Consider the following 20,661-nt stretch of genomic DNA (forward strand, 5'->3'; position numbering starts at 1 on the left):
TAAAAACTCAATTGAAGTACCAAAAAAAATAGACTTGTGCAGTGCATGGAGAAAGTGCTGTGACTGATCAAATGTGTCAAAAGTTGTTTGCAAAGTTTTTTGGTACTATTGACATTTTGACCAAATAATTCTTTACTATGAGTCTGCCTTAGGCACTGGAAGAGTGTTTAGCAGCACCCCTGGCCTCTACCCGCTAGAAGCCACTGGTGGGAGATAGCTGACACACTCAAAATATCCAAATCAAGAAAGTTATTGGTGAAAATGAAAAAGTGTGTCTTTTATTTTACAGAACAAAACATAATGGTCTTTTTGGCCAACCCAATATTCATTTTGCTGGTCCAAATGATATCCATTCTTAAGAATCAAATGGCTTCAAAATCTATTCTTAGATGCCCGACTCTCAAATTTTCATCCTTAGTGCTATCTCTCTTCTGAGCAGTACACTTGCACACTTGTCTATTCAATTACCCATTCAAACTCTCCACTTGGATGCCTTAGATTCGAGTTCATGATCTTATACCACACACAGCATTCCTCATTTCAGGAAAGGACATGGTGACCCACCATTGCTCCTGCAAGAAATCTTAGTGACCCTATGACACTCCCTATCCAGTCTTGAATTACTTCTTTTCTCCAATGCCAAAACCATACACAATCCAAAGCACTATTATCTCTAATCTGGGCTTCTGAACTAGTCCTGTCATTGGCTACCTGACTTTCACTGTATTCCATTTGCCATTTAACAGTAGCTACTTTTGCTGAAATCCTTTGACACTTCACTGACGGGATCAAGTTTTCTCAAGGTCAGCATATATATTTCTCAAGGTCAGCAAGGTCAGCATGCTTGAGGAGCGTATATATATATATATATATATATATATATATATATATACGCTCCTCCCCTTCCCTCCAGCTTCATCTCATTTACACCTCCCTCCTGATCTCTGTTTCTCCCACAAAAGCCTGCCGTCTATTCACAGGACCAAAATCATACCAGCCTTGAGATCTTTATACACGCTGTCCCACCTATGCCAAAATTCTTCCTTCCGGCCCTCATTTGCCTAGTTCCTACTCATTCTTCAAGGCTGTTTTAATGCCACTTTCTCAACAAAGCATTCCCTGAGATTAGTAAATTAGGTCTCCTACTACATGCACTCATAGAATCTTCAAGGACTTCAGAGCATTTATCACAATTATTTAGTTGTTATATAATCTTGTTAGCTGTATATTTCTTCCTCTGGTAAGATCTATGAAAACACAGACTAGAAGTTGTACTATTTACCTCTGAACTCTTAGCATCTGCAAACATGCTTGGAATATAGTCGGTCCTCAAAAGTATCTTTAATGAATAGATGAAAAACATAAATAGAGGGCAGGCAGAAGGAGGTTTACAGTTGTGAGTATGCAAAACACAGAGTTTATTCTTGTGTTATTGTCTATTAATTATTGTGTTATTTTCCATACAAACAACTGTAAACCTACTTTTCCCCCATGCTGTAAATGAATAGAAATGAGAAGTAGGCTGGACATCTCCCTTACAAAGCCTCTCTCGATGAGCCTAACTAGTAGGTCTCTTGGATTCCTGAAGCTCTCATAGCCTTACTTCGTTAGTATACTACCTTTCATTTTTCTCTTATCTTTCTACTGGCAAGTGTCTCTAATACAGGCATTCATTTTATTTAGCTTTATATTTCTACATGGCAGTTCACACAAAAAGGAAGTAAGTAAATATTTTAAAATAAAGTCCAACTGAAGACATGAAGGAAGGCAAAAAGCAGGCAGTCCTAAAACGTAATATTCCAAAATGTAAAGATATGTAGGACATGTCTTCACAATTCAGATATATCTAGTATTTATGGGTTGCTATTATATAACAGAAATGGTTTACCATATTATCAACCACAGTTTCATAAAACACAAAGTAAAATATATATATATATATATATATATATATATATATGAGAGATGGAAATAAAAGTATAGTATCTCCCTCATTTTAAAAACGTATTCTTCAAATCAAAGATTCTAATCATTAAGTTGCTTAATTTTTTTCACTATTTCATCTCTTCACATATCTAACTTCACCTCCATAGCAATTGTTCCTCTTTTAACATTTTCTCTATAAACCACTGCCAAAAAAATTATGAAACAGGTTATGGTAGCTGGAAGTTATTGCCAAGTATCTGGAGATTATAACACGAAGTCCAGGAGCTCTTGGAAAGACATTTGAATTTAAGGGGAAATAAATAAAGCCTGGAACCCTAAACCTCCACTTATTCATCTTAATGATGTACCAATGAGGTGTTAACAGGTAGACTGCAAGGTGAGACTTAAACCTCATCCTTCATCCCCATTCTTTTCCTCTTTCTTTTTTTCTTTTCTTCTCTTTTTTTTTCTTTTCAGAAACAAAGACTTATAGGGTGAGAAACAATCTTGCTCTTCTCTTTGGGATTCATATGGAATTCTACTTTTCTTTGACCCTTTCTGCCTCCTGTTTACCTCTTGCAACATAAACCCATGGATCCATCTCTGTCTTGATCAAGGGATGAGTTAAGATTTGGATTTGGGGCAATACACAAGAGTCCTAAAGTCTTTACCTATATTTTATAAACCCTAACAATTTATTTTCTACCAAAAACCCCCTAAAAATATTTGATACATGTTTTAGACATTGTGCTTTTTCTCCCTTTTAGTTTTATTAAATAAGCATTTGAAGTAACTAAGCTGTTTTAAGGGCTTTCACAAATGTTGGTTTAGTTGAGCACCAACGTTTGGGTTGGTTCTATTCTGCATTAGACACTGACTAAAGAGATAGTATTACCAAAAAAAAAGAATTTACTCACAGATTATATAAAGTAACCTAGTGCTGGGGTAAAAGAAGGCCTTAAGTTGTAGTGGGTAATAGGGAAGATAAAGTCAATGAAATTTATTGCCATTAAATTCTTGTTTCAATGAATCCTATTTGGTATAAACAAGACAAGTGTATTATCTACTGTCAGCATCCTATTGTGAAGCCATGGCCAAGCCTCATTTCAGTTAGAAATAGTTAGATAGAAGAGGTGACTAAGACAGAATACACTGTCCTTCCCTTACTTATCAGAACACATAAAAATACCATACTATAGCTTCAAATAGAAAGAAAAAAACACCTCTTAAATTGAATATTATTACTCAAATTCCAATACAACCTAAAATCCCTTTGGAAATGTGGCAACCTGACTCTACAACACGCAGTCTTCATTGTCACTGCAGCAGCTGAATGGTCATGTGCTCTTCTTGTCCATTCTGGAAATCCCTTCATCCAGGATCTCTGCAGGGCCACCAGGTGGTAGTTACACCTCAGCCTCTGTTTCCTGGTCTGTTCAAGTCCTCACAGGAAATGAACTAAAGACTTCATCTTTCAACAAGTGGCTGAACTCAGATATTTTCCTCTCGGGACACTGCTTTGTTCTTTATAATAAGGGGGTGGTGTGGCTACTAAGAGTGGATTGCTGAGAACCCACATGGAGGGTGCAGGTTTGAATGGTGTTCCTTGAAAACTATGTGAGTTTAGGACTTCTGACCACGACGGAGGCATATGTAGATATGCTTTGCTTCCTTGCACAAACAAAAGAAGGACAACGACACATTTCAAAACAAAAACAACCCAAATTGCCAGAAAATTGAACTGTATGGAAGTGCAACAACCAAGGAGTTAAAAAAGAAATATTCATTCAGACCAGTAGGAAGGGTGGAGACAGGCAGCTGGGGCAGAGAGGACGTGCAGCAAGGACGCAGCTGGCAGACCAGGTGGTCCCACATTCATGTGTGGGTAAACTGAGAGGAGTAGCTGGGGAGTAAGTCAGACCACACAACCCAGGGTTCCAGGGCAGGAAACTAAAGCCTCAAAACCTCTGGCTATAAAAACCTATGGTGTTTGTGGTGGTGGGAGAAACTGCCAGGCTCATAAGAGAGTTTGTTGGAGAGGCACCCAGGGTCCTAAAACATACACAAGTCCACCCACCCAGAAATAAGGACCAGAAGATCTCAATTTGCTTGTGGGTAGCAGGGGAAGTGACTGAAAGTGGGGCAAGAGCTAAGCAAGTGGCATGTTCCCTCTCTGACCACTCCCCCACATAGAGCACCACAATGCAGTAAAGTGGGTTGACCCACCCTGGTGAATACTTAAGGCTCAGCTCCTTACAACATAACTGGTGCACTGAGACAAAGAAGTATGGCCAAAATGAATGAACAGATCAAAAGTCAAAAAAATAGAACTAAGCAAAGAGGAACTAGCCAACCTATTAGATGCAGAGTTCAAAACACTGGTAATCTGGATGCTCACAGTAATGATTGAGTACAGATGCAAAATACAGGGAGAAGTGAAGGCTATGCAAAGTGAAATAAAGAAATATATACAGGAAATGAACAGTGAAAGGAAGGAAATTGGGACTCACATCAATGATTTGGAGGAGACAGAAAAAACAAACATTCAACCAGAGCAAAATGAAGAAACAAGAATTCAGAAAAATGAGGAGAGGCTTAGGAACCTCTGGGACAATTTTAAACATTCCAACATCAAAATCATAGGGGTGCCAGAAGGAGAAAAGAAAGAATGAAAAATTGAAAACTTATTTGAAAAAATAATGAAGGAAAACTTCCCCAATCTGGCAAAGGAAATAGACTTCCAGGAAGTCCAGAAAGCCCAGAGTGTCCCAAAGAAATTGGACCCAAGGAGGAACATGCCAAGACACATCATAGTTAAATTACCCAAGATAAAAGATAAGGTTTTTAAATTTTAAAATCAGCAAGAGAAAAGGAAACAGTTACCTACAAAGGAGTTCCCATAAGACTATCAGCTGATTTCTCTAAAGAAACCTTGAAGGCAGGAAGGGACTGGAAAGTAGTACTCAAAATCAAGAAGTCATGGACCTACATCCAAGATTACTCTACCCAGCAAAGCTATCATTTAGAATGGAAGGGAAGATAAAGTGTTTCCTAGGAAGGTAAAGTTAAAGGAGTTCATCGTCACCCAACCCTTATTATATGAAATGTTAAGGGGACTTATCTATGAAAAAGAAGATCAAAACTATGGACAGTAGAATAACAACAAACTAACAACTATCAACAACTGAACCTAAAAAAACAAAAACTAAGTAAACAACTAGAACAGGAACAGAATCACAGAAATGGAGATCACATGGAGAGTTATCAGTGGGGAAGGGAGAGGGGAGATTGGGGAAAAGGGTACAGGAAATAAGAAGCATAATTGATAGGCACAAAATAAACAGGGGAAGGTTAAGAACAGTATAGGAAATGGAGAAGCCAAAGAACTCATATGTACAACCCATGGACATGAACTAAAGGGCGAATGATAGGGAGATGCAGGGCAGAGGGGGGGAATAAAATGGGACAATTACAATATAATAATCAATACAATATACTTGAAAAAGAAAAGTATGTGAGTTTAGTATTAAATAACTTTTTAGTTGTATCAAAAAGTATAGCTCTTACAGTATAGATTTAAGCAAATACCTTTACAACACCTTCTCTTCCTTACTTTTTAGTATAACAATTATTGGGTGTGTGAGATTGTATCAATTTCTTTTGATAAAAATCTTAAATATTCCCCATGAACATAACTGAATGTCACTTTTGATTTTTTAGGTGTATCTAAAACAAATAGATATTGAAGAGTCAGAAGAGAGGAGCTTAATGCTGAAAAACATTTGTTTTCAAAAGTACTACAAATGAAAGCCTTTAGAGTTCACCTCTAAAATCAGGATCATTAGAAACACTGAAATAAATTTTGAGATCATGTGGACTGTGAGTCTTCAGGCTACAGGGGAAATAATAAGTTTGGATTAAATCCAGATTAATATGTGAAGGGGTAGAGTAAAAACTGTGCATTTCATTTTCTTTGGATTTGGAAAAGTACAAAATAAAAGTTTTTTATATATGTATAAGATACATAAATATATATTTTATATACATTATACATTTGGAAAAGTACTAAATAAAAGTTTATATATAACACAAAAGTTTATATATAAGCATATAATATATAATACATAAACATATAATATAATATAGACATGTAATATATAAACATAGTTTTTATATATTCTGTCCAGAAAAATTCCAGCCATTATTACTATAACAGGAAAGGTCTGCATGACATCCATGGAACCTGGCAGCCAAGGAGGGTGGACTGGAATGTGTGTGTGTGAACAATGACGACTTCACTGTACTAGTCAGTGGGGGTGGTAGACACCATTGAGTGAGCATGTGTCCTGTGTGGCTGTCCCACTCAAAAATGTCTCAAAAGAGCAGCAAATCTGCATCATATTTTGTGTTAAGCTTGAACATTCCTCCACAGAATCTTCTATTTAGATGATTCAGAAGGCTGCAGCTATGGGCAACTGTGATTGGTAGCTTCATCACAACAACACGCCTGCTCATGCATCATGTCCTGTGCAGAGATTTTTGGTGGAATGTCAAATCACTCAGGTGACTCATACCTGCTACAGCGCAGATGTGGCACCATCTGCGCTGACATTTCTGGCTTTTCCCAAAACTAAAATCACCTTGAAAGGAAAGAGATTTCAGACCATCAATGAGATTCAGAAAAATAAGATGTGCAGCTAATGGTGACTGGGAGAAATGTGTGAGGTCCGGAGGTGCCTACTTTGAAGGAGACTGAGATGTTATTGTCTTATGCACAATGTTTCTTGTATCTTGTATCCTCTTCAATAAATGTCTTTATTTTTTATAGCACATGGCTAGATGCCTTCTGGAAAGATAGGTATATATATATTGGTGGATATATAAATTATATACTTTGTATGTTTATTTATTCATTCATTTATTTATTTATATTCTCACCTGAGGGCAGTTTCATTTGCTTTTTGAGAAAGAGAGAGGAAGGGAGAGACAGAAACACCAAGGTGAGAGAAGCATCAATTGGCTGCCTCTGTATGCACCCAGCCTGGGTATCTGCTTGGGGCCTGGGTATAATACCCGTCTGCACCAGGGGTTGCATGTGCGCAAGCCCAAATTAGGGATGGACCCACAGCCTAGGAATGTGCCCCCACCAGGAATCGAACCCGCGATCCTTCAGGTACAGAAAAACACTCCAACCACTGCTCCACAGCAGCCAGGGCTGCATGATTTTTTTATTAAAAATTACTGAGCATTTTCACTTTTAAAATTCAAGTGTTAGTGTGCAACATTTTTAAGGTCAAGTAAGATAATAGGCAGATTTTTCTCTACTACATTATATAACTTTGAAATCAGTTATTTTGTAACCAGAACAATAGTTAAAAAGTAACTTTTACTTTCAGAGTTTTTGGATTTGAACTAGTAAATTCACAAGTGTTTATCACTGTATCTATATATGTTATATATATGCTATACAAAGTATTCATTGATTCAAGTAGAATTTATTGCATGCCTACTAAGCACATAATCCCGTGTTTTTAAAGTATAGATTTATAAAATTTCTTATTAAGCAAGAAATATGCCTCATGAAGTTATTTCTCTGCTTCTATTTGGAGTATAAACCCTGATAAATACTAGGATGCTGACATTAAGAAAAAGAAACTAATGATCTGAAATGACCAGTCATTACACTGAATGATTAGGTTATGTTTAGGTCATGGTTATATTACTAGTACACCCTTTCACCTGGAACCCTCCAAGGCACAGGTGGCAAACACAAGGCCCACACAGGCCAAATCCAGCCCTCCCGCTTGTTTTATCTGGCCCGGCACCTTGTTTCTACCCAGTGGCAGCACTGACCTCCTTGCCCCTAGTTAAGGAGTAGTTACATTTATACAGTCTGACAATGATATTCAGCCCTTGGAAGGCAACCGCGACACTGATGTGGTCCCCAGTGAAAATGAGTTCGACACCCCTACTAAGGCCTAAAACCTGTCCATTTGGCAATACTGCTTTCTCAAACTTCTAGGATTGTTCTAATATTCAGAGATCTTTCTTCATTCATATTGAAGGAACATGCAAAAAATAAGGAGACCAAAGCATCAGAAGCCACTGCTCTTAACCAAGAAAAGAAACCCCATCGTCAGAATTATACCAGTAGACATCAGTATACAATGAGTACATGGGGATGACACTACAAAAATGTACAGTTCAGCTCACTTTTAAAATGAGGACATGATTTCGAGTGAATGGAAGTGGCATTAGGGTTAGGAGGGTTACGATTTTGTGTTCTCTAAAAGCTTATGGCTAAATAAAAACCACTTTCAGGAAAAGAAATGAGAAGTACCAGGTATTTCATTCTTAAAGGCCATGCTCAAAAGTGTTCCTACAGAAAGCATTCCCCTACATCACGTATTTGGCTTAGAACAAAAACTCTCCGAAGACCAGGGATAGAACCAGGCGTGACTGATACAAGCGGCTTCCACTCCCACTGTGCTGCAGTCCTGGGCCGTTTGGGATGCTGGGGCAGGTCTGCTCTGCTCCAAGAAATAAAGGGATCAGGGGCAGTGGCTAATGTGGTAAAAGAAATCTATCCAAATATACCCAGCCTGTGCTCCTACTATGGAATGCTGGCTTGTGGTCTAACACATTATAAAAAGTAGCTCCTATACGTACTTATAAAGATGTCTGTCAAAGTTAAATAATTCGCCGATTTCATTCATTGCCTTTCACATAAAATATGATATCAAGACTTGGGAATGTGATTTCAGAAAAAAGCATTTTAACTTTTCCAAGCACAAAGGGTTGCACGAGGTCGCAGAAGCCATAAAAAGAAAGTTTGAATCCTGAAAAAGGATTAAAAATAAATCAGATAACCTCTCAGAGCCTCTAGGGGAAGGTACATAAGAATTCTCTGGCTGCATCTACTCCTGAGTCCCTCAGAGCTGCAACATCTTTCGTTTGGTCAGCCACAGTTTGCAAGCCTGGAAAGAAAATGGGGTCCAACCAATAGAAAGGCATACAGCACAGTTCCTCTGCCGAGGGAAGGCACCCCTTTTCGTGTGTGTGCTCCACACACAAAAACCTTGACCTTCCTCTGACATCGGAGTTATCTGGTTTGTTTTCCTGTGTAGCTAGATTCTGAAATATCAAACACAGCTGTAGGCAAAGGAATAGGTTGGTTAAACAGCCCACCCACAGGTGCAATAATAAACAGAAATGGAACTAACTGCATAGAACTGAGTTCAGTTTGCTTGGCATTGTGTGTTGTGAGTCATTTGTATGGATAGTTAAAACAATTAAGAAAAAAAACAAGAAACACAAACTGGGGGAGGGATGCTCTTTAGATTCAAATGTAGCTGAGCATCATAAATTTCCTAGTGGCCGGGACTACTGGCGGGAAGAGATTGAGGAACACTGCTAAAAATATGTTGTAGGGATTTTTGTTTCCAAAAGGGACCATGCACCTGTTGATGTGTTTTCCAGGCCCCTGAATGATAACAATTTATGAGGCTATTAATACTAAGCCCAAGATTTATCAGATGTGCTATTTGTCTTGTGGCCAATATAACCTCATAAAATTTAGGTTGCATCGGGTTAGAATAGAGCGTTCTGCTATTGGAGTTATTCGGAGCATTTAAATCGGTTAATCCTACAAGAACGGTACATTTAGCGTGCCTATTAGGGAGAACCTTTAGGGATTCCTACCAGTTGCGGAGCCAGGCTGAAGGGGGCGGTCCATTGCTGGGTGAGGTAAAACGGAGGCAGCAGGGGAGGAATGAGCCCTGGAGACCAGACGGTGCTTCTCTAATCCATCCACGCCAACCACAGCCAGCTGAGCTTGGCGCACCGAGAGCGCATGCGTGTGCTGGGGGTCCAGGAAGGGCTGCTGCCAAGGAAAAAAAAAGCACAGTAGAAAGAAATGTGAGACAAGCATTGAGGGAGACACTGAGAGCGACATGTCAACAAATTAAGTTCATCAGGTCAGCGACATAATAAACGGTGTGAAGGAAAAAGAAAAAAAAAATAGAGAAAGGGAGAGGAAAAAACAAGATCCAGTCAATAAATCCATTCAACAGATGTTTTCACGCTGACAGCCAGGGCCTGTCTGCCTGGCTAAGGAGGAGTGATGGCAGGAGGCCTGTCAGTTTGAACTGATTGAAAGAAACAGACCTTTAACCCCAAGAGGAGCATCGACTTCGACTCATTTCCTACCTTGATACCAACGTTTTAAATACAGCCCCAGAGTTGCAGTAACACAAAGTCAGAGAACAAGTCAACCCTTTTCCAACTGCCAAGGAGCTGGATTCTGAAAATTCTGCCTTCGTTTGATTTCAGTGATATTGCTAATGAAATCTATGAGATCCTAAAAACTACCAAATAAGCTCTGTTTTGAAGTCTTTCAGTCTTCTCATAATGATCGGCAATGGCAATGGAATTTTTTCTAGGTTGTATGGTATAATCTCATTGCTACAAAAATCATTAGTTTCTTTTCTAGAGTATTAAATATAATCTCAGTGATTTAACAATGCTATCGTTTTTAATGCTTCTCAAGTTACCAAGTCAAAGAACCAGAGTTTGGGAGCCTCTGGAAGATTCACTTAGTCTATTCCTCTGTCGCCAGAAAAAGGGAATCACTAAAGCACAGATAAGTAACTAATTTAACTATAAAAACCACATGGTGAATATTTCTTTTCAACACCAGGGAATTCACTTTTGTGCTGCTTTTTATGTGTCTTTCGTTTTTAACATGGAAAATTGTTGAACAGTGATAACAAAAGATGATTATTACATGCCTTAGATAAGGAAACTGATACTCCAACAGTTTAACAAAGTCTTGTAAATACAAGTCTAATTCCTATAATTTAAAATTTTTACATGCCTTTCTGCTTTGATGTACCTGGCTGGCATTTACTTTTTCAAGACTTGATGCAAACATCACCTGTCCTTAGTGAGGCCTTGCTGTACACTCTCTGTCAGGGGAGGTGTTCCCCTACCACCCACCGCGGCCACGGTGTGCTATGCTCATCCTGCTTTCCTAGCACCAGGCTCAGGATACCCTAGGTGTACCAGTTACTAAGTGGGGATGCTGACATATCTACATATAACACAACTGTATTCAAGGTGTGTTATCTGGTTTCATATCATTGTACAGTTCTCCATATATGACTTAGTGCTATGTATAAACATGAGTTATGATTATAAATATATATTTAGTTGTAAATCATGGGCAGAGATTTTCCGATTTAAAACAATATTAAGAATCATTTAAAAGTAACTTTAAAACAGGTTACAATTGATGTATGTTGTTACTTCTGTTTTCATGTGTAGAATAACTGAACCATCAATCATTTGGAAGGCATCTGTCACATGCCTAGACTTTGGGCATTTGCTTAAACCATTTGGACGGCTTGGTCAAGATCTAGTTGTAGCCCTGACCAGTGTGGCCCAGTTGGTTCAGCGTCGTCCTGCAAAGCAAAAGGTTGCCAGTTTGGTTTTCTATCAAGGCACGTGCCTGGGTTGTGGACCCACTCCCTGGCTGGGCTATGTATGAGAGGCAACCTATCGATCTTTCTCTTCCTCTCTTTCTCCCTCCTTTCCCTTCTCTCTGAAAAATAAAAAATGAATAAAAATAAAAAGATCTAGTTCTAGTTAAAATAGATTCGACATTTTTACAAGAGTCTAACTCTGCTTTTCTCGATTACCTCTATGGTTAATGCCCTGAAGATATATGAGGTCTTTCCAGAAAATATCCAGACACGTAACATGAAAAATTGAGATATTTATTGAAGAGGATACAAGATACACATTGTACACAGAACAATGACACCTCAGTCCTCTTCAAAGTAGGCACCTTGGGACCTCATACAGTTCTCCCAATCAACATCAGATGCCCCGTCATATTTTTCTGAATCTCATCGATGGTCTGAAATCTCTTTCCTTTCAAAGGTGATTTTAGTTTTGGGGAAAAGCTAGAAGTCGCAGGGTGCCAAATCTTGGGTTATAGGGGTGTTGAATGACCTGGATGATTTGACATTCTGCCAAAAATCTCTGCACAAAATGAGATACATGAGCAGGCACAGTGTTATGATGAGGCTGCCAATCACAATTCCCCTTGTCGTGGCCTTCTGAATCGTCCAAATAGTTTCTGCAGGGGAATGTTCAAGCTTAATGTAAAATTTGATGCTGATTCATTGCTCTTTTCACTCAGACATTTTGGGTGTGAAGCCACACAGTACACATGCTCACTCAGTGGTGTCTACTATCCTCACTGACTAGTACAGTGAAGTTGTCATTGTTCACACGTGCACACTCCAGTCCACTCTCTGTGGCTGACAGGTTACATCAATGTCATGCAAACTGTTCTCATTATATTAACAATGGTTGGACTTTTTCCAGACAGCCAATCTTATCAGTAAGATTGACATAGTAGCTTCTTACATAGATCTTACAATCAGATGGAATGCAAATACATAATTATGATTTTGTGAGTTTTCTTCCAGGCAAATGCAGCTTCTATGTGTATGATCTAAAACTCTTGGGTAAATATATACCAGAATGATTATAATGCCCATCCCTCTGTCTCTTCCTACTGTAATCTCCTTTTTAACCCTCATTAAAACAAATGCAAAAAGTCCCTAATTAATCACCCTACTCCTGAATACAATCCTTTCCTGCAAGAATTGTTTTCCTGGAGCCCTTCTGTGACAAAAGTTGATGCACAATTTCCTGAAGGTAAACCAAAGCTCGAGGAACCTCCCCAGCCTGACATTTGGTCTCTCGTTGACCTGGGACCAACCTGCCTCTGCAGCCTTAGATCTGTTCCTTTTCTACGTTCCAGCCAAAATACGATCTGCTGCATAACTAATTTCATCCCAGGGCTGCATGAAGACTTTCATGGGCCCAGGGCACCTCTGCCCTCTATTTAAAAAAATTAAGTAAAAATTACATTTTATGTTTACATTGGCATGCATTGGATCCATTATTATGTATTGTTACAATATTCCTTTTCTTCGGATCAAAAATTAAAATTTAAAATATTCTGTGGGCTCTTGAAAGTATTACAGGCTCTGGGCACAGTGCTTACCATGCCTGATGGTTACCCTGGCCCTGACCATTCGTGCTCCCGCCTGTCTATCTTTTTGTCTCCACCCCCTCTGAGCGTGTCTCATTCGGCACTCATACGCATCCTCAAAGGTCCACTTTGAAGTTTACATAGAACCTTTTATGAGGTCCCACCTTCAATCTGTTTTCACCTTTCATTAAATTCCCATCACACTGTATTTTCTCTCTCCTTTTCCCTGTCATCGTCTTTTCTCTATCAGACTTACTACCTTCAATAACCATTCACGGCTCATACTCTGTGCCAGATGCTTTGTGGGTGTGTGGGGCCTTTTTTGTCTATTGGCTCTAGTGAGAAGACAGACACCAAATATTTCCAAGTTCAATGTAATTATAAATATAATGAGTGCTGTATAGAAAAATGCAGAATGCCATAAAAACTATAAAGAAGAACCTGATTTAAAAAAAGGACTTGGTGGAGAGGTTGAAGGAACTTCTATTAAACAAAGTGATGTTTAATTTGAGATGTGATGGGAAACACTGACTTAGTCAGGTGATGAGAGGAGAGAAGCTCCAGATACATTTACACGTGTGTGTGTAATTATCTTTCCACGTGTGATACTGAAAGATTTTTTAACCAGGGACTGTGTCTAATATTTGTGAACTTATTCTTTTGCTGTATTTTATATCTTTTTGCTTTCTTGGAGCTATATAATTAATTGTGCATTAAGAATATTCAACAAATATTTGTAAATTAAAGGCCATTTTTTAGAAAACAAAACCATGTTTTAGATATCTGGGTTACTAAATATTTTCATCTCTCAATGAACAGCTCAACACCATAAGAACACCATCTAAATAAACCCACATCTTCCTTCTTTTCAAATAGTGCATATGTATTGTTTTACTTTGGCTTCACTGGAAGGCTGAGATAATGGAACAACAGTTGCTAACTGATAAGCATGATACAAATGATGTTACATTTTAGTATAGAACTTGACCATAAGGTAGGCAAAATCCTATTTATCCAACCTCAACTATTAGGAACAGACAGTGTAGATGAGAGATAAATAACTAATTATTCCACAGTCATTATGTATTCACACCATGTAAGTGTCCACCTAGCATCTATTGTGCATGCGGAAGGAAATAGATCATAGACAGAAAAATGAATTAATCATGGCTCCTGAGCTGGTGTGTTGACACCCAAAATTCAAGCACTTTATCCCTAGTAATTTTCATAAGGGAATGAGCTTTGCCCAGACTCATATATCCCCACATAGTGTTTCACACACAGTAGGTGTTAATAAACATATGTTGAATAAAATAATGAATAGAAAAAGGATGTATAGTCATCCTTAAGATCTCACTGTGAAGATAAAATAAACCAATAAAGCATATTATAAGCAATCATAATGTAAAAGAACCAAGGAATGGCTAATGAAAAATATAAGAAAATAGACACCAGATCAAACAATGATCACAGGATGACAATACTCTGATATTACCTAGTGTTGAAGCCAAGAGATAATGAGAGAAACTAGTGATTTGAGGATTATTTTTCCTTTGTACTTTTATGCAGTTTCCAAATGTTCTCCATATCACCTAATAGTAAAACCTTAATTAAGAGAAATGGTAAATGTTATTTAATAAACAGTTGAATGTTTCCAACACTTCATTAGGAAAGAATCATAATTTTGGGCCCTAAGAGCAGACATGGACCAAATAGTTTTGAACCTCCTGCCAGAAAAAGGACTACAGAAGAGAAAAGGATGTATTCAGTCTCAAAGAGTTGACTGCAATTATATACTTTCATGAATTAAGTATGGCTTTTCATGAATAGGGCAAATCTTGACACTCCAGTAAGGCACATGTTATTATTGTGCATATTAGTTACTGAAGTATCACAAAATGGCAGGCCACTTTTATTTCTGATGGATATTACTCCTCACCAACAAAAACATTCTTCTTGAGGTTTAAAATTGAGACAATATTTCTTCAGTTGTAGCTGGAATTGATTGAATATTTCACAAAACCTTTTTTCTACTAGAAAAAATTTTGTCCATGGTTATTTTCCATACATCTAATTAAGTACAAAAGCACATGATTCTCTCTGCATTGTCGGAAAAACAAAATGTCAAACAGGTCAGGCCTTCTTATTAAAAATTAGATGGACACCCAAATTAACTTTTCATCTGCCGAATGCCATTGGAAAATGTGTTTTCCCATGAAATGAATAAATAACACCCTCACCCTGCAAAAAAAAGTATTTTTGATGAAAATATCTTTTAAGTATGCAATACTGAGTCTGTTGCTTATGCATACATTAGTCTTTCATTTTCCAAGTGATTTAGTTGGGGACTTTATTTTGATTTGCTACTTTGTCACGCAGTTAGTTACTCAGGTAAATCCCTCAGTCTACTGAGATGTATTCAATATAAGACAACCTTTTGTTACATGAAGCGGTCTAAGGCTATTATTCCTGAACAGCATCCATCTCCTCCCACTGATAAAAAATGCAAATTCCTTTCACAGAAGGGTTACTATATACCATATACCTATTTTATAAATTCTTCAAGGATGCCTAGTAAGACACCAATGTCACCGGAACCCAACTCCTTCTAAATTATGGGAGATCAGCATTGCCATCTATTTGGAAAGTAATTAGGAATAATTACTCATTATTTGTTGTCTTGAAGTTCTTTGTATGATGAGCACAATGTCCTTGCATACGGTAAGATATTTTTTTGAGGGTGACTTACTAATGGTTATTATGCATTCATCAAGCCCCTGGGCTGGAAAGACTTCAAGGTTCTTTTTTTCTTTTTCTTTTTTTGTAATAGCAGTCATTTTTTGGTTTTGTTTCTGTTGGGTTTTATTTTGCTTTCTTCCTGCCACTGCTTAGGAACCTATTTTATGGCGTCTGGGGTCTCACTTTGTTCTGGAGGGTCACATGTGCTTCCAGACCTGTGGGTGGTTACTCGTGGCGCACTGCGATCAATATCATCATGCAACTGCAGCGAGATCAAATACGAAAATCATCAATTGTGGTGTTTAGCCTTTGAAATAATCAGAACTATTTGAAGTAGTTTAATAAAGGATATGAGCTCAAAGTAAAAGAAAGATCATGAAAAATAATTAGAAACAATAAAATTCTATTTCTAAAGCCATTTCTTTAAAGTATACATTCCTCCTTGTTCGGAGTTATGAGCAAATTGAATTTTCTTTCTGGTTTGCAGTGTTTTGAATTTCAGAAGTCTTGCTTTCATACAAAATGAGAGTCATAAATATGCCCAAGGTTATCTTGTAAGATGCCAAGGGCTAGTGGGAATTTACATGTTCTAACATCTTTGTATTATTCAGGGTGAGTGTAGCAGTACTGGTCAATTTTAGGCTTTTTAAAACTAAACTTGCATGTCAATCATTTAAAGTGACTTTTAAATAAATAGAAGTAATGTTCATAACTTTCCCATAGACAAAAGATTTTGAAAGAAAAGTGAATCAAAAAGTAATCTATCTAAAAATAGAGAAAAATACAACATTTTTGGAAAAAGCTGAATGTAATTCACAAATAAAATGCTAAAAACAAATTTCCATATATCGCTCAACACAGCTGATGTGAATGTACTCAATTACTAGTTAAAAAATGAAGACAATAAAACTGAATTTAAAAAATAGAGAGTCTATATTCTTTGACAGAGCAAGAATAAGTTAAAAGGTTCTATGAAGACATGTAAGGAAAATACTAATCTCCACCCCCCACAAAAAAAAGGAGAAGTAAAAACCTTGTAAAGCCGTGGTAAAAACAGACAAAATCAGCTTCAGGTGAAAAATATTAGAGGCCATATAAGGACCCATATAAAATAAGTGACACAAAACTTCAATTAACCAAAAAAAAATGTTTTCCTAAACCTAATAACACAGGCTCACAATGTAAAAAGCATAAATTGGCAGAACTCTAAAGAAAAGCTGAAAAAACCACATCATGGAAAGGGGTTATAACAAATTTATAACAAAACGATAGAGATTACATACAATTTAAATAACACAATTTACTAGCTTAGAGATATGTTGAAATTTGCAACCAATAAACATATATTCTTTCAAGCACACATGTAACAAAAAAATTGACCAACACCATAAAGCAATGTCAACAAACTTAAAAAATTAATATTTACAAATTTAAGAAAGGCAGACACATATATAAATGGAATTGGATGGAGAGCCCAGAAATGAACCCTTATGCTTATGGTCAATCGATCCTCACCAAGGCTGCCAAGTCTTAATAAATGGCACGGGACAGCTGCAGAGCCACAGGCAGTGGAATGAAGCTGTACCCCTTCCCCACGCCGCAGACAAACATCACCAGCAAACGGATCACAGCACTAAATGGAAGAGCTGAACTATAAAATTCTGAGAAGATATGCAGGAGCAAACATTTTAGATACAAGATTGAAAGAGAAATTAAACCAAAAAAAACCCAGATAAGTTAAATATAATCACAGTTAAAAATTTTTGCGTTTCAACGAACACCATCGAGTACATTTAAAAATAACCCATAAATTATAGAAACTATTTGCAAACCATGTATCTGGTAAGAGACTAATCAGTACCCAAAAGACATAAAGAATTCTTTTATTTCAATAATCGATAGAACACCCAATTTAAAAATGAAGTTTCTGAATAAACATTTCTCTAAAACAGATATACGAATAGCCTATAAGCACATGAAAAGATGCTCAACATCATTAATCATTAGGAACTTGCAGATCAAGACCACAGCAAGACAGCCCTGGTGCACTGGCTCTGGTAGTTAGTGTCCCGTTGGCATAGACACGGTCATGGTTCAGTCTCATGTTGGGCACACACAAGAGGCAACCAACAAGTTCATGAATAAGTGGAACAACAAACCAATGTGCCTCACTTTCTCTCTCTCTCTCTCATCAATAAAAATAATTTAAAAAACCACAGTGAGATATAACTTCACACCAACTAGAAGAAGAGTTTATAATCAACAAGAGAGATAAAGAATAGCAAGTGCTAGTGAGAATGTGGAGAAACTGGAACTTTCAGACTTTGCAGCTGAGACAGTGAAAAGGTGCAGCCACTGTAGAAAACAAGTTTTGCAGTTCCTCAAAAGCTCAACATAGAGCTGCCATAGGACCCAGCAATATCAACAACATGTACACAACCAAGAAACAAAAACTTATGTCCCACAAAATCTTGCACATGGCGTAGCCACACTGTTCATAACAGTCCAAAGTAGAAACAACACAAAGATCCATCAACTGATGGACAAAGTATGATTTATCTATATAATGAAACACTACCCAATTTGTAAAAAGTAATTTTTTGTTCTGTTTTGTGCATTCATAAATGTACAATCTTATTTGCTATTTTTAGGGGAAGCTTAGGCACTGAAGTATGAGCTGATAAAACACGGATACCTAAAAAATCTAAATATCCTGTTAGAATTAATTTTAGTGAACTGAGTCTTAGTATCTTTACATTTTAAAAAAACCACCAACCTATTATGTCAAAGTTGTAAATTAACACTGAGTGGCCAGCAGTCCCCCACACAGTGCCCCCTGCTGCCAACAATGGACAGCGCCCCACGCTGCCAACAATGGGTGCCACCCCCCCCACCCCCCCGCCCAGCTGGTGGGTAAATGCGGCCTATGGAAAAGTTGCTGTAAACTGCTGGCACCAAACATTTCACATACAACAGACCTGACAAAAATGAGAATGGTAAGCCTTAGATGCTGGAGAACTTGCTTAATCGGGTTACTAGCAAAGGGAAAAAGGCACAGGCAGAAGCTTCCAGGAGCAAATGCAACTAGATGTGTCTGAGCCTCTGACCTACCTGTGGGCAGCCCCTGTGGTCAGTGTGCACAGCGCCCCAGAGGCTGGAGGTCAAGAAGCAAGGAGCTGCAGGTCCCAGGCAGGTCCCCCAGACGCTGACAGGGTCCCAAACCTGCTAAGGCAGGTCTGTCCTCACAGCACACAGACCAAAGGTTTTAAGGGAATCCTAACTGCCTCATTTTCCTGTTAGGTGCGCAGGGTGAGTATGAAGCCCCAAGCCTTCCAGAAATATTACCGAGAACTGCAGAGCTACACAACACGCGAGAGAGTGGCCATAAAAAAAGGAGACATTTGTGATGTCCTGGGAACATCCTGTTTTCAACGTGACCTGATGTTTGGGCTCCAGAAGCCAGGTGGACCAACACCCCCCCCCCTTGCCAGGCGACCTCCTTCCCCGACCCCACGAGCTGGCTTCCACCCCTTTTCAATGACTTCACAGATGAATCCATTTTAGGCAATTTCAGAGAAATACAAACACTGGGTAGCCCGTCCACACTGGAAGAGAAGGGCTGCAAAGCCCTGTCACCTGAGAATGAAAACAAACTGAGAAGCCCATTCCAGGCCCGGGTCAGGCCAGGGAGCCTGGCTCTGAAGGAGGTTGGACTCGGAGCAGAGGCCCTGGAAGCAGTGAGCGCGTGGAGGACGCCGAGGCAGCGGGAAGCCACAGAGCTTCACGCCGGGAGGACCGGACTTCCCGACCCACCCGCCAGGGCCTGGTGCATCAGTGGGTGACAGCGGCACCCAGCGGACACCTGGCCCCCAGGGCCACGGTGCTGCGGCCCCTTCCCACCAGCAAGGCCAGGAAAGGCTGGTTATGTAGGATCGGGAATACTGCTGCCCTTGGAAGATTTGCAGTGTTTAAAGGGGAAGGTCTGCAGCAGGTGTCTCGGGCAAGCAGCACGTGAAACACCCGAGCAGAGGCCCCATGCGGACGCCCACTGGCCAGCAGCCTCCTCTGCATGGGGACGCGGGCCTCTCACAGTGGCTTCCCTCTCTGGCCACCACCCATCTCAGAGGGGAAAAAAAAGGATGCACACCCAGCTTGCTAGAGAAATGGACGAAACAGGTGTCTTCTCCAGGCCAACCTTCCTGAGCACGGCAGTGCATTGCATGTTGGGAAAAGGTGAACTGTTTCTTTCAGCTGCCAGCGCTGTCCTCACATCCTGGAACTGCGTCCTTGCACACTGTTGGCATTCTCGTTGGGCTTACGGGTCGTGTGCTCCGGGAAGTCCTGCAGCTCCTTGGATATCACGCAGAACTCCGCCTGACCTTCAACCCCTAGTTGTAGGAGGGGCCAATGCTGACCAGCTGATCAAATTTCCAGCCCTGATGGATGCCATTTGCTGTCTCGTTCTTGGATTTTGTCCTAATTTTCTTAGTGAGGCGATGTAATAAAATTCTGCCCCCTCCAGCACTCCTTCCTCTGCAAGGTTTTTGAGACAGTGAGAACAGCACTGCCCCCCGCCCTAGTAGGTGGGGTCCCTGATGATTAAAGTGGCACCTGTTGCATCCTTGTCTGAGCCCAGGTGCCGGTCCATGGAGCACAAGCCGTGCAGGAAGAATTTGAGGCCCTGGCACAGCGTGTGACCCCTGGGGTGGAGGATGGTGAGGAAGTGCCTGTGGGGTACACTGAGTGCGATCTGCATGGAAAAGCTGCCAGGGCACTGGAGTTGGCATGGAGGCCATCTCCAGCCCCACCCAGCAGCAGACGCGGGAACTGCAGACACTACTCACAGTTACTCTCTGTCATGACCCCAGCAAACCCCAGGGCCCGCGGAGAACTGGCTGGTGGTTGGGAATGGGGAGGGGGTGGGGGTA

At 39.4% G+C, this 20,661-nt stretch overlaps 1 protein-coding gene across 1 annotated transcript in view; it reads right to left on the bottom strand.

The window, feature by feature from the left end:
* The window catches only part of HDAC9 (histone deacetylase 9), an 825,092-nt gene that overhangs the window by 238,232 nt on the left and 566,199 nt on the right, over positions 1 to 20,661 (bottom strand). Inside the window, exon 14 of the mRNA XM_036010543.1 lies at positions 9,628 to 9,805. Within this exon, the coding sequence (XP_035866436.1) occupies positions 9,628 to 9,805 (178 nt within the window). The remainder of the gene's footprint in view (positions 1 to 9,627; positions 9,806 to 20,661) is intronic.

Source organism: Phyllostomus discolor, chromosome 10, assembly GCF_004126475.2.
Source record: "Phyllostomus discolor isolate MPI-MPIP mPhyDis1 chromosome 10, mPhyDis1.pri.v3, whole genome shotgun sequence".
NCBI lineage: Eukaryota > Metazoa > Chordata > Mammalia > Chiroptera > Phyllostomidae > Phyllostomus > Phyllostomus discolor.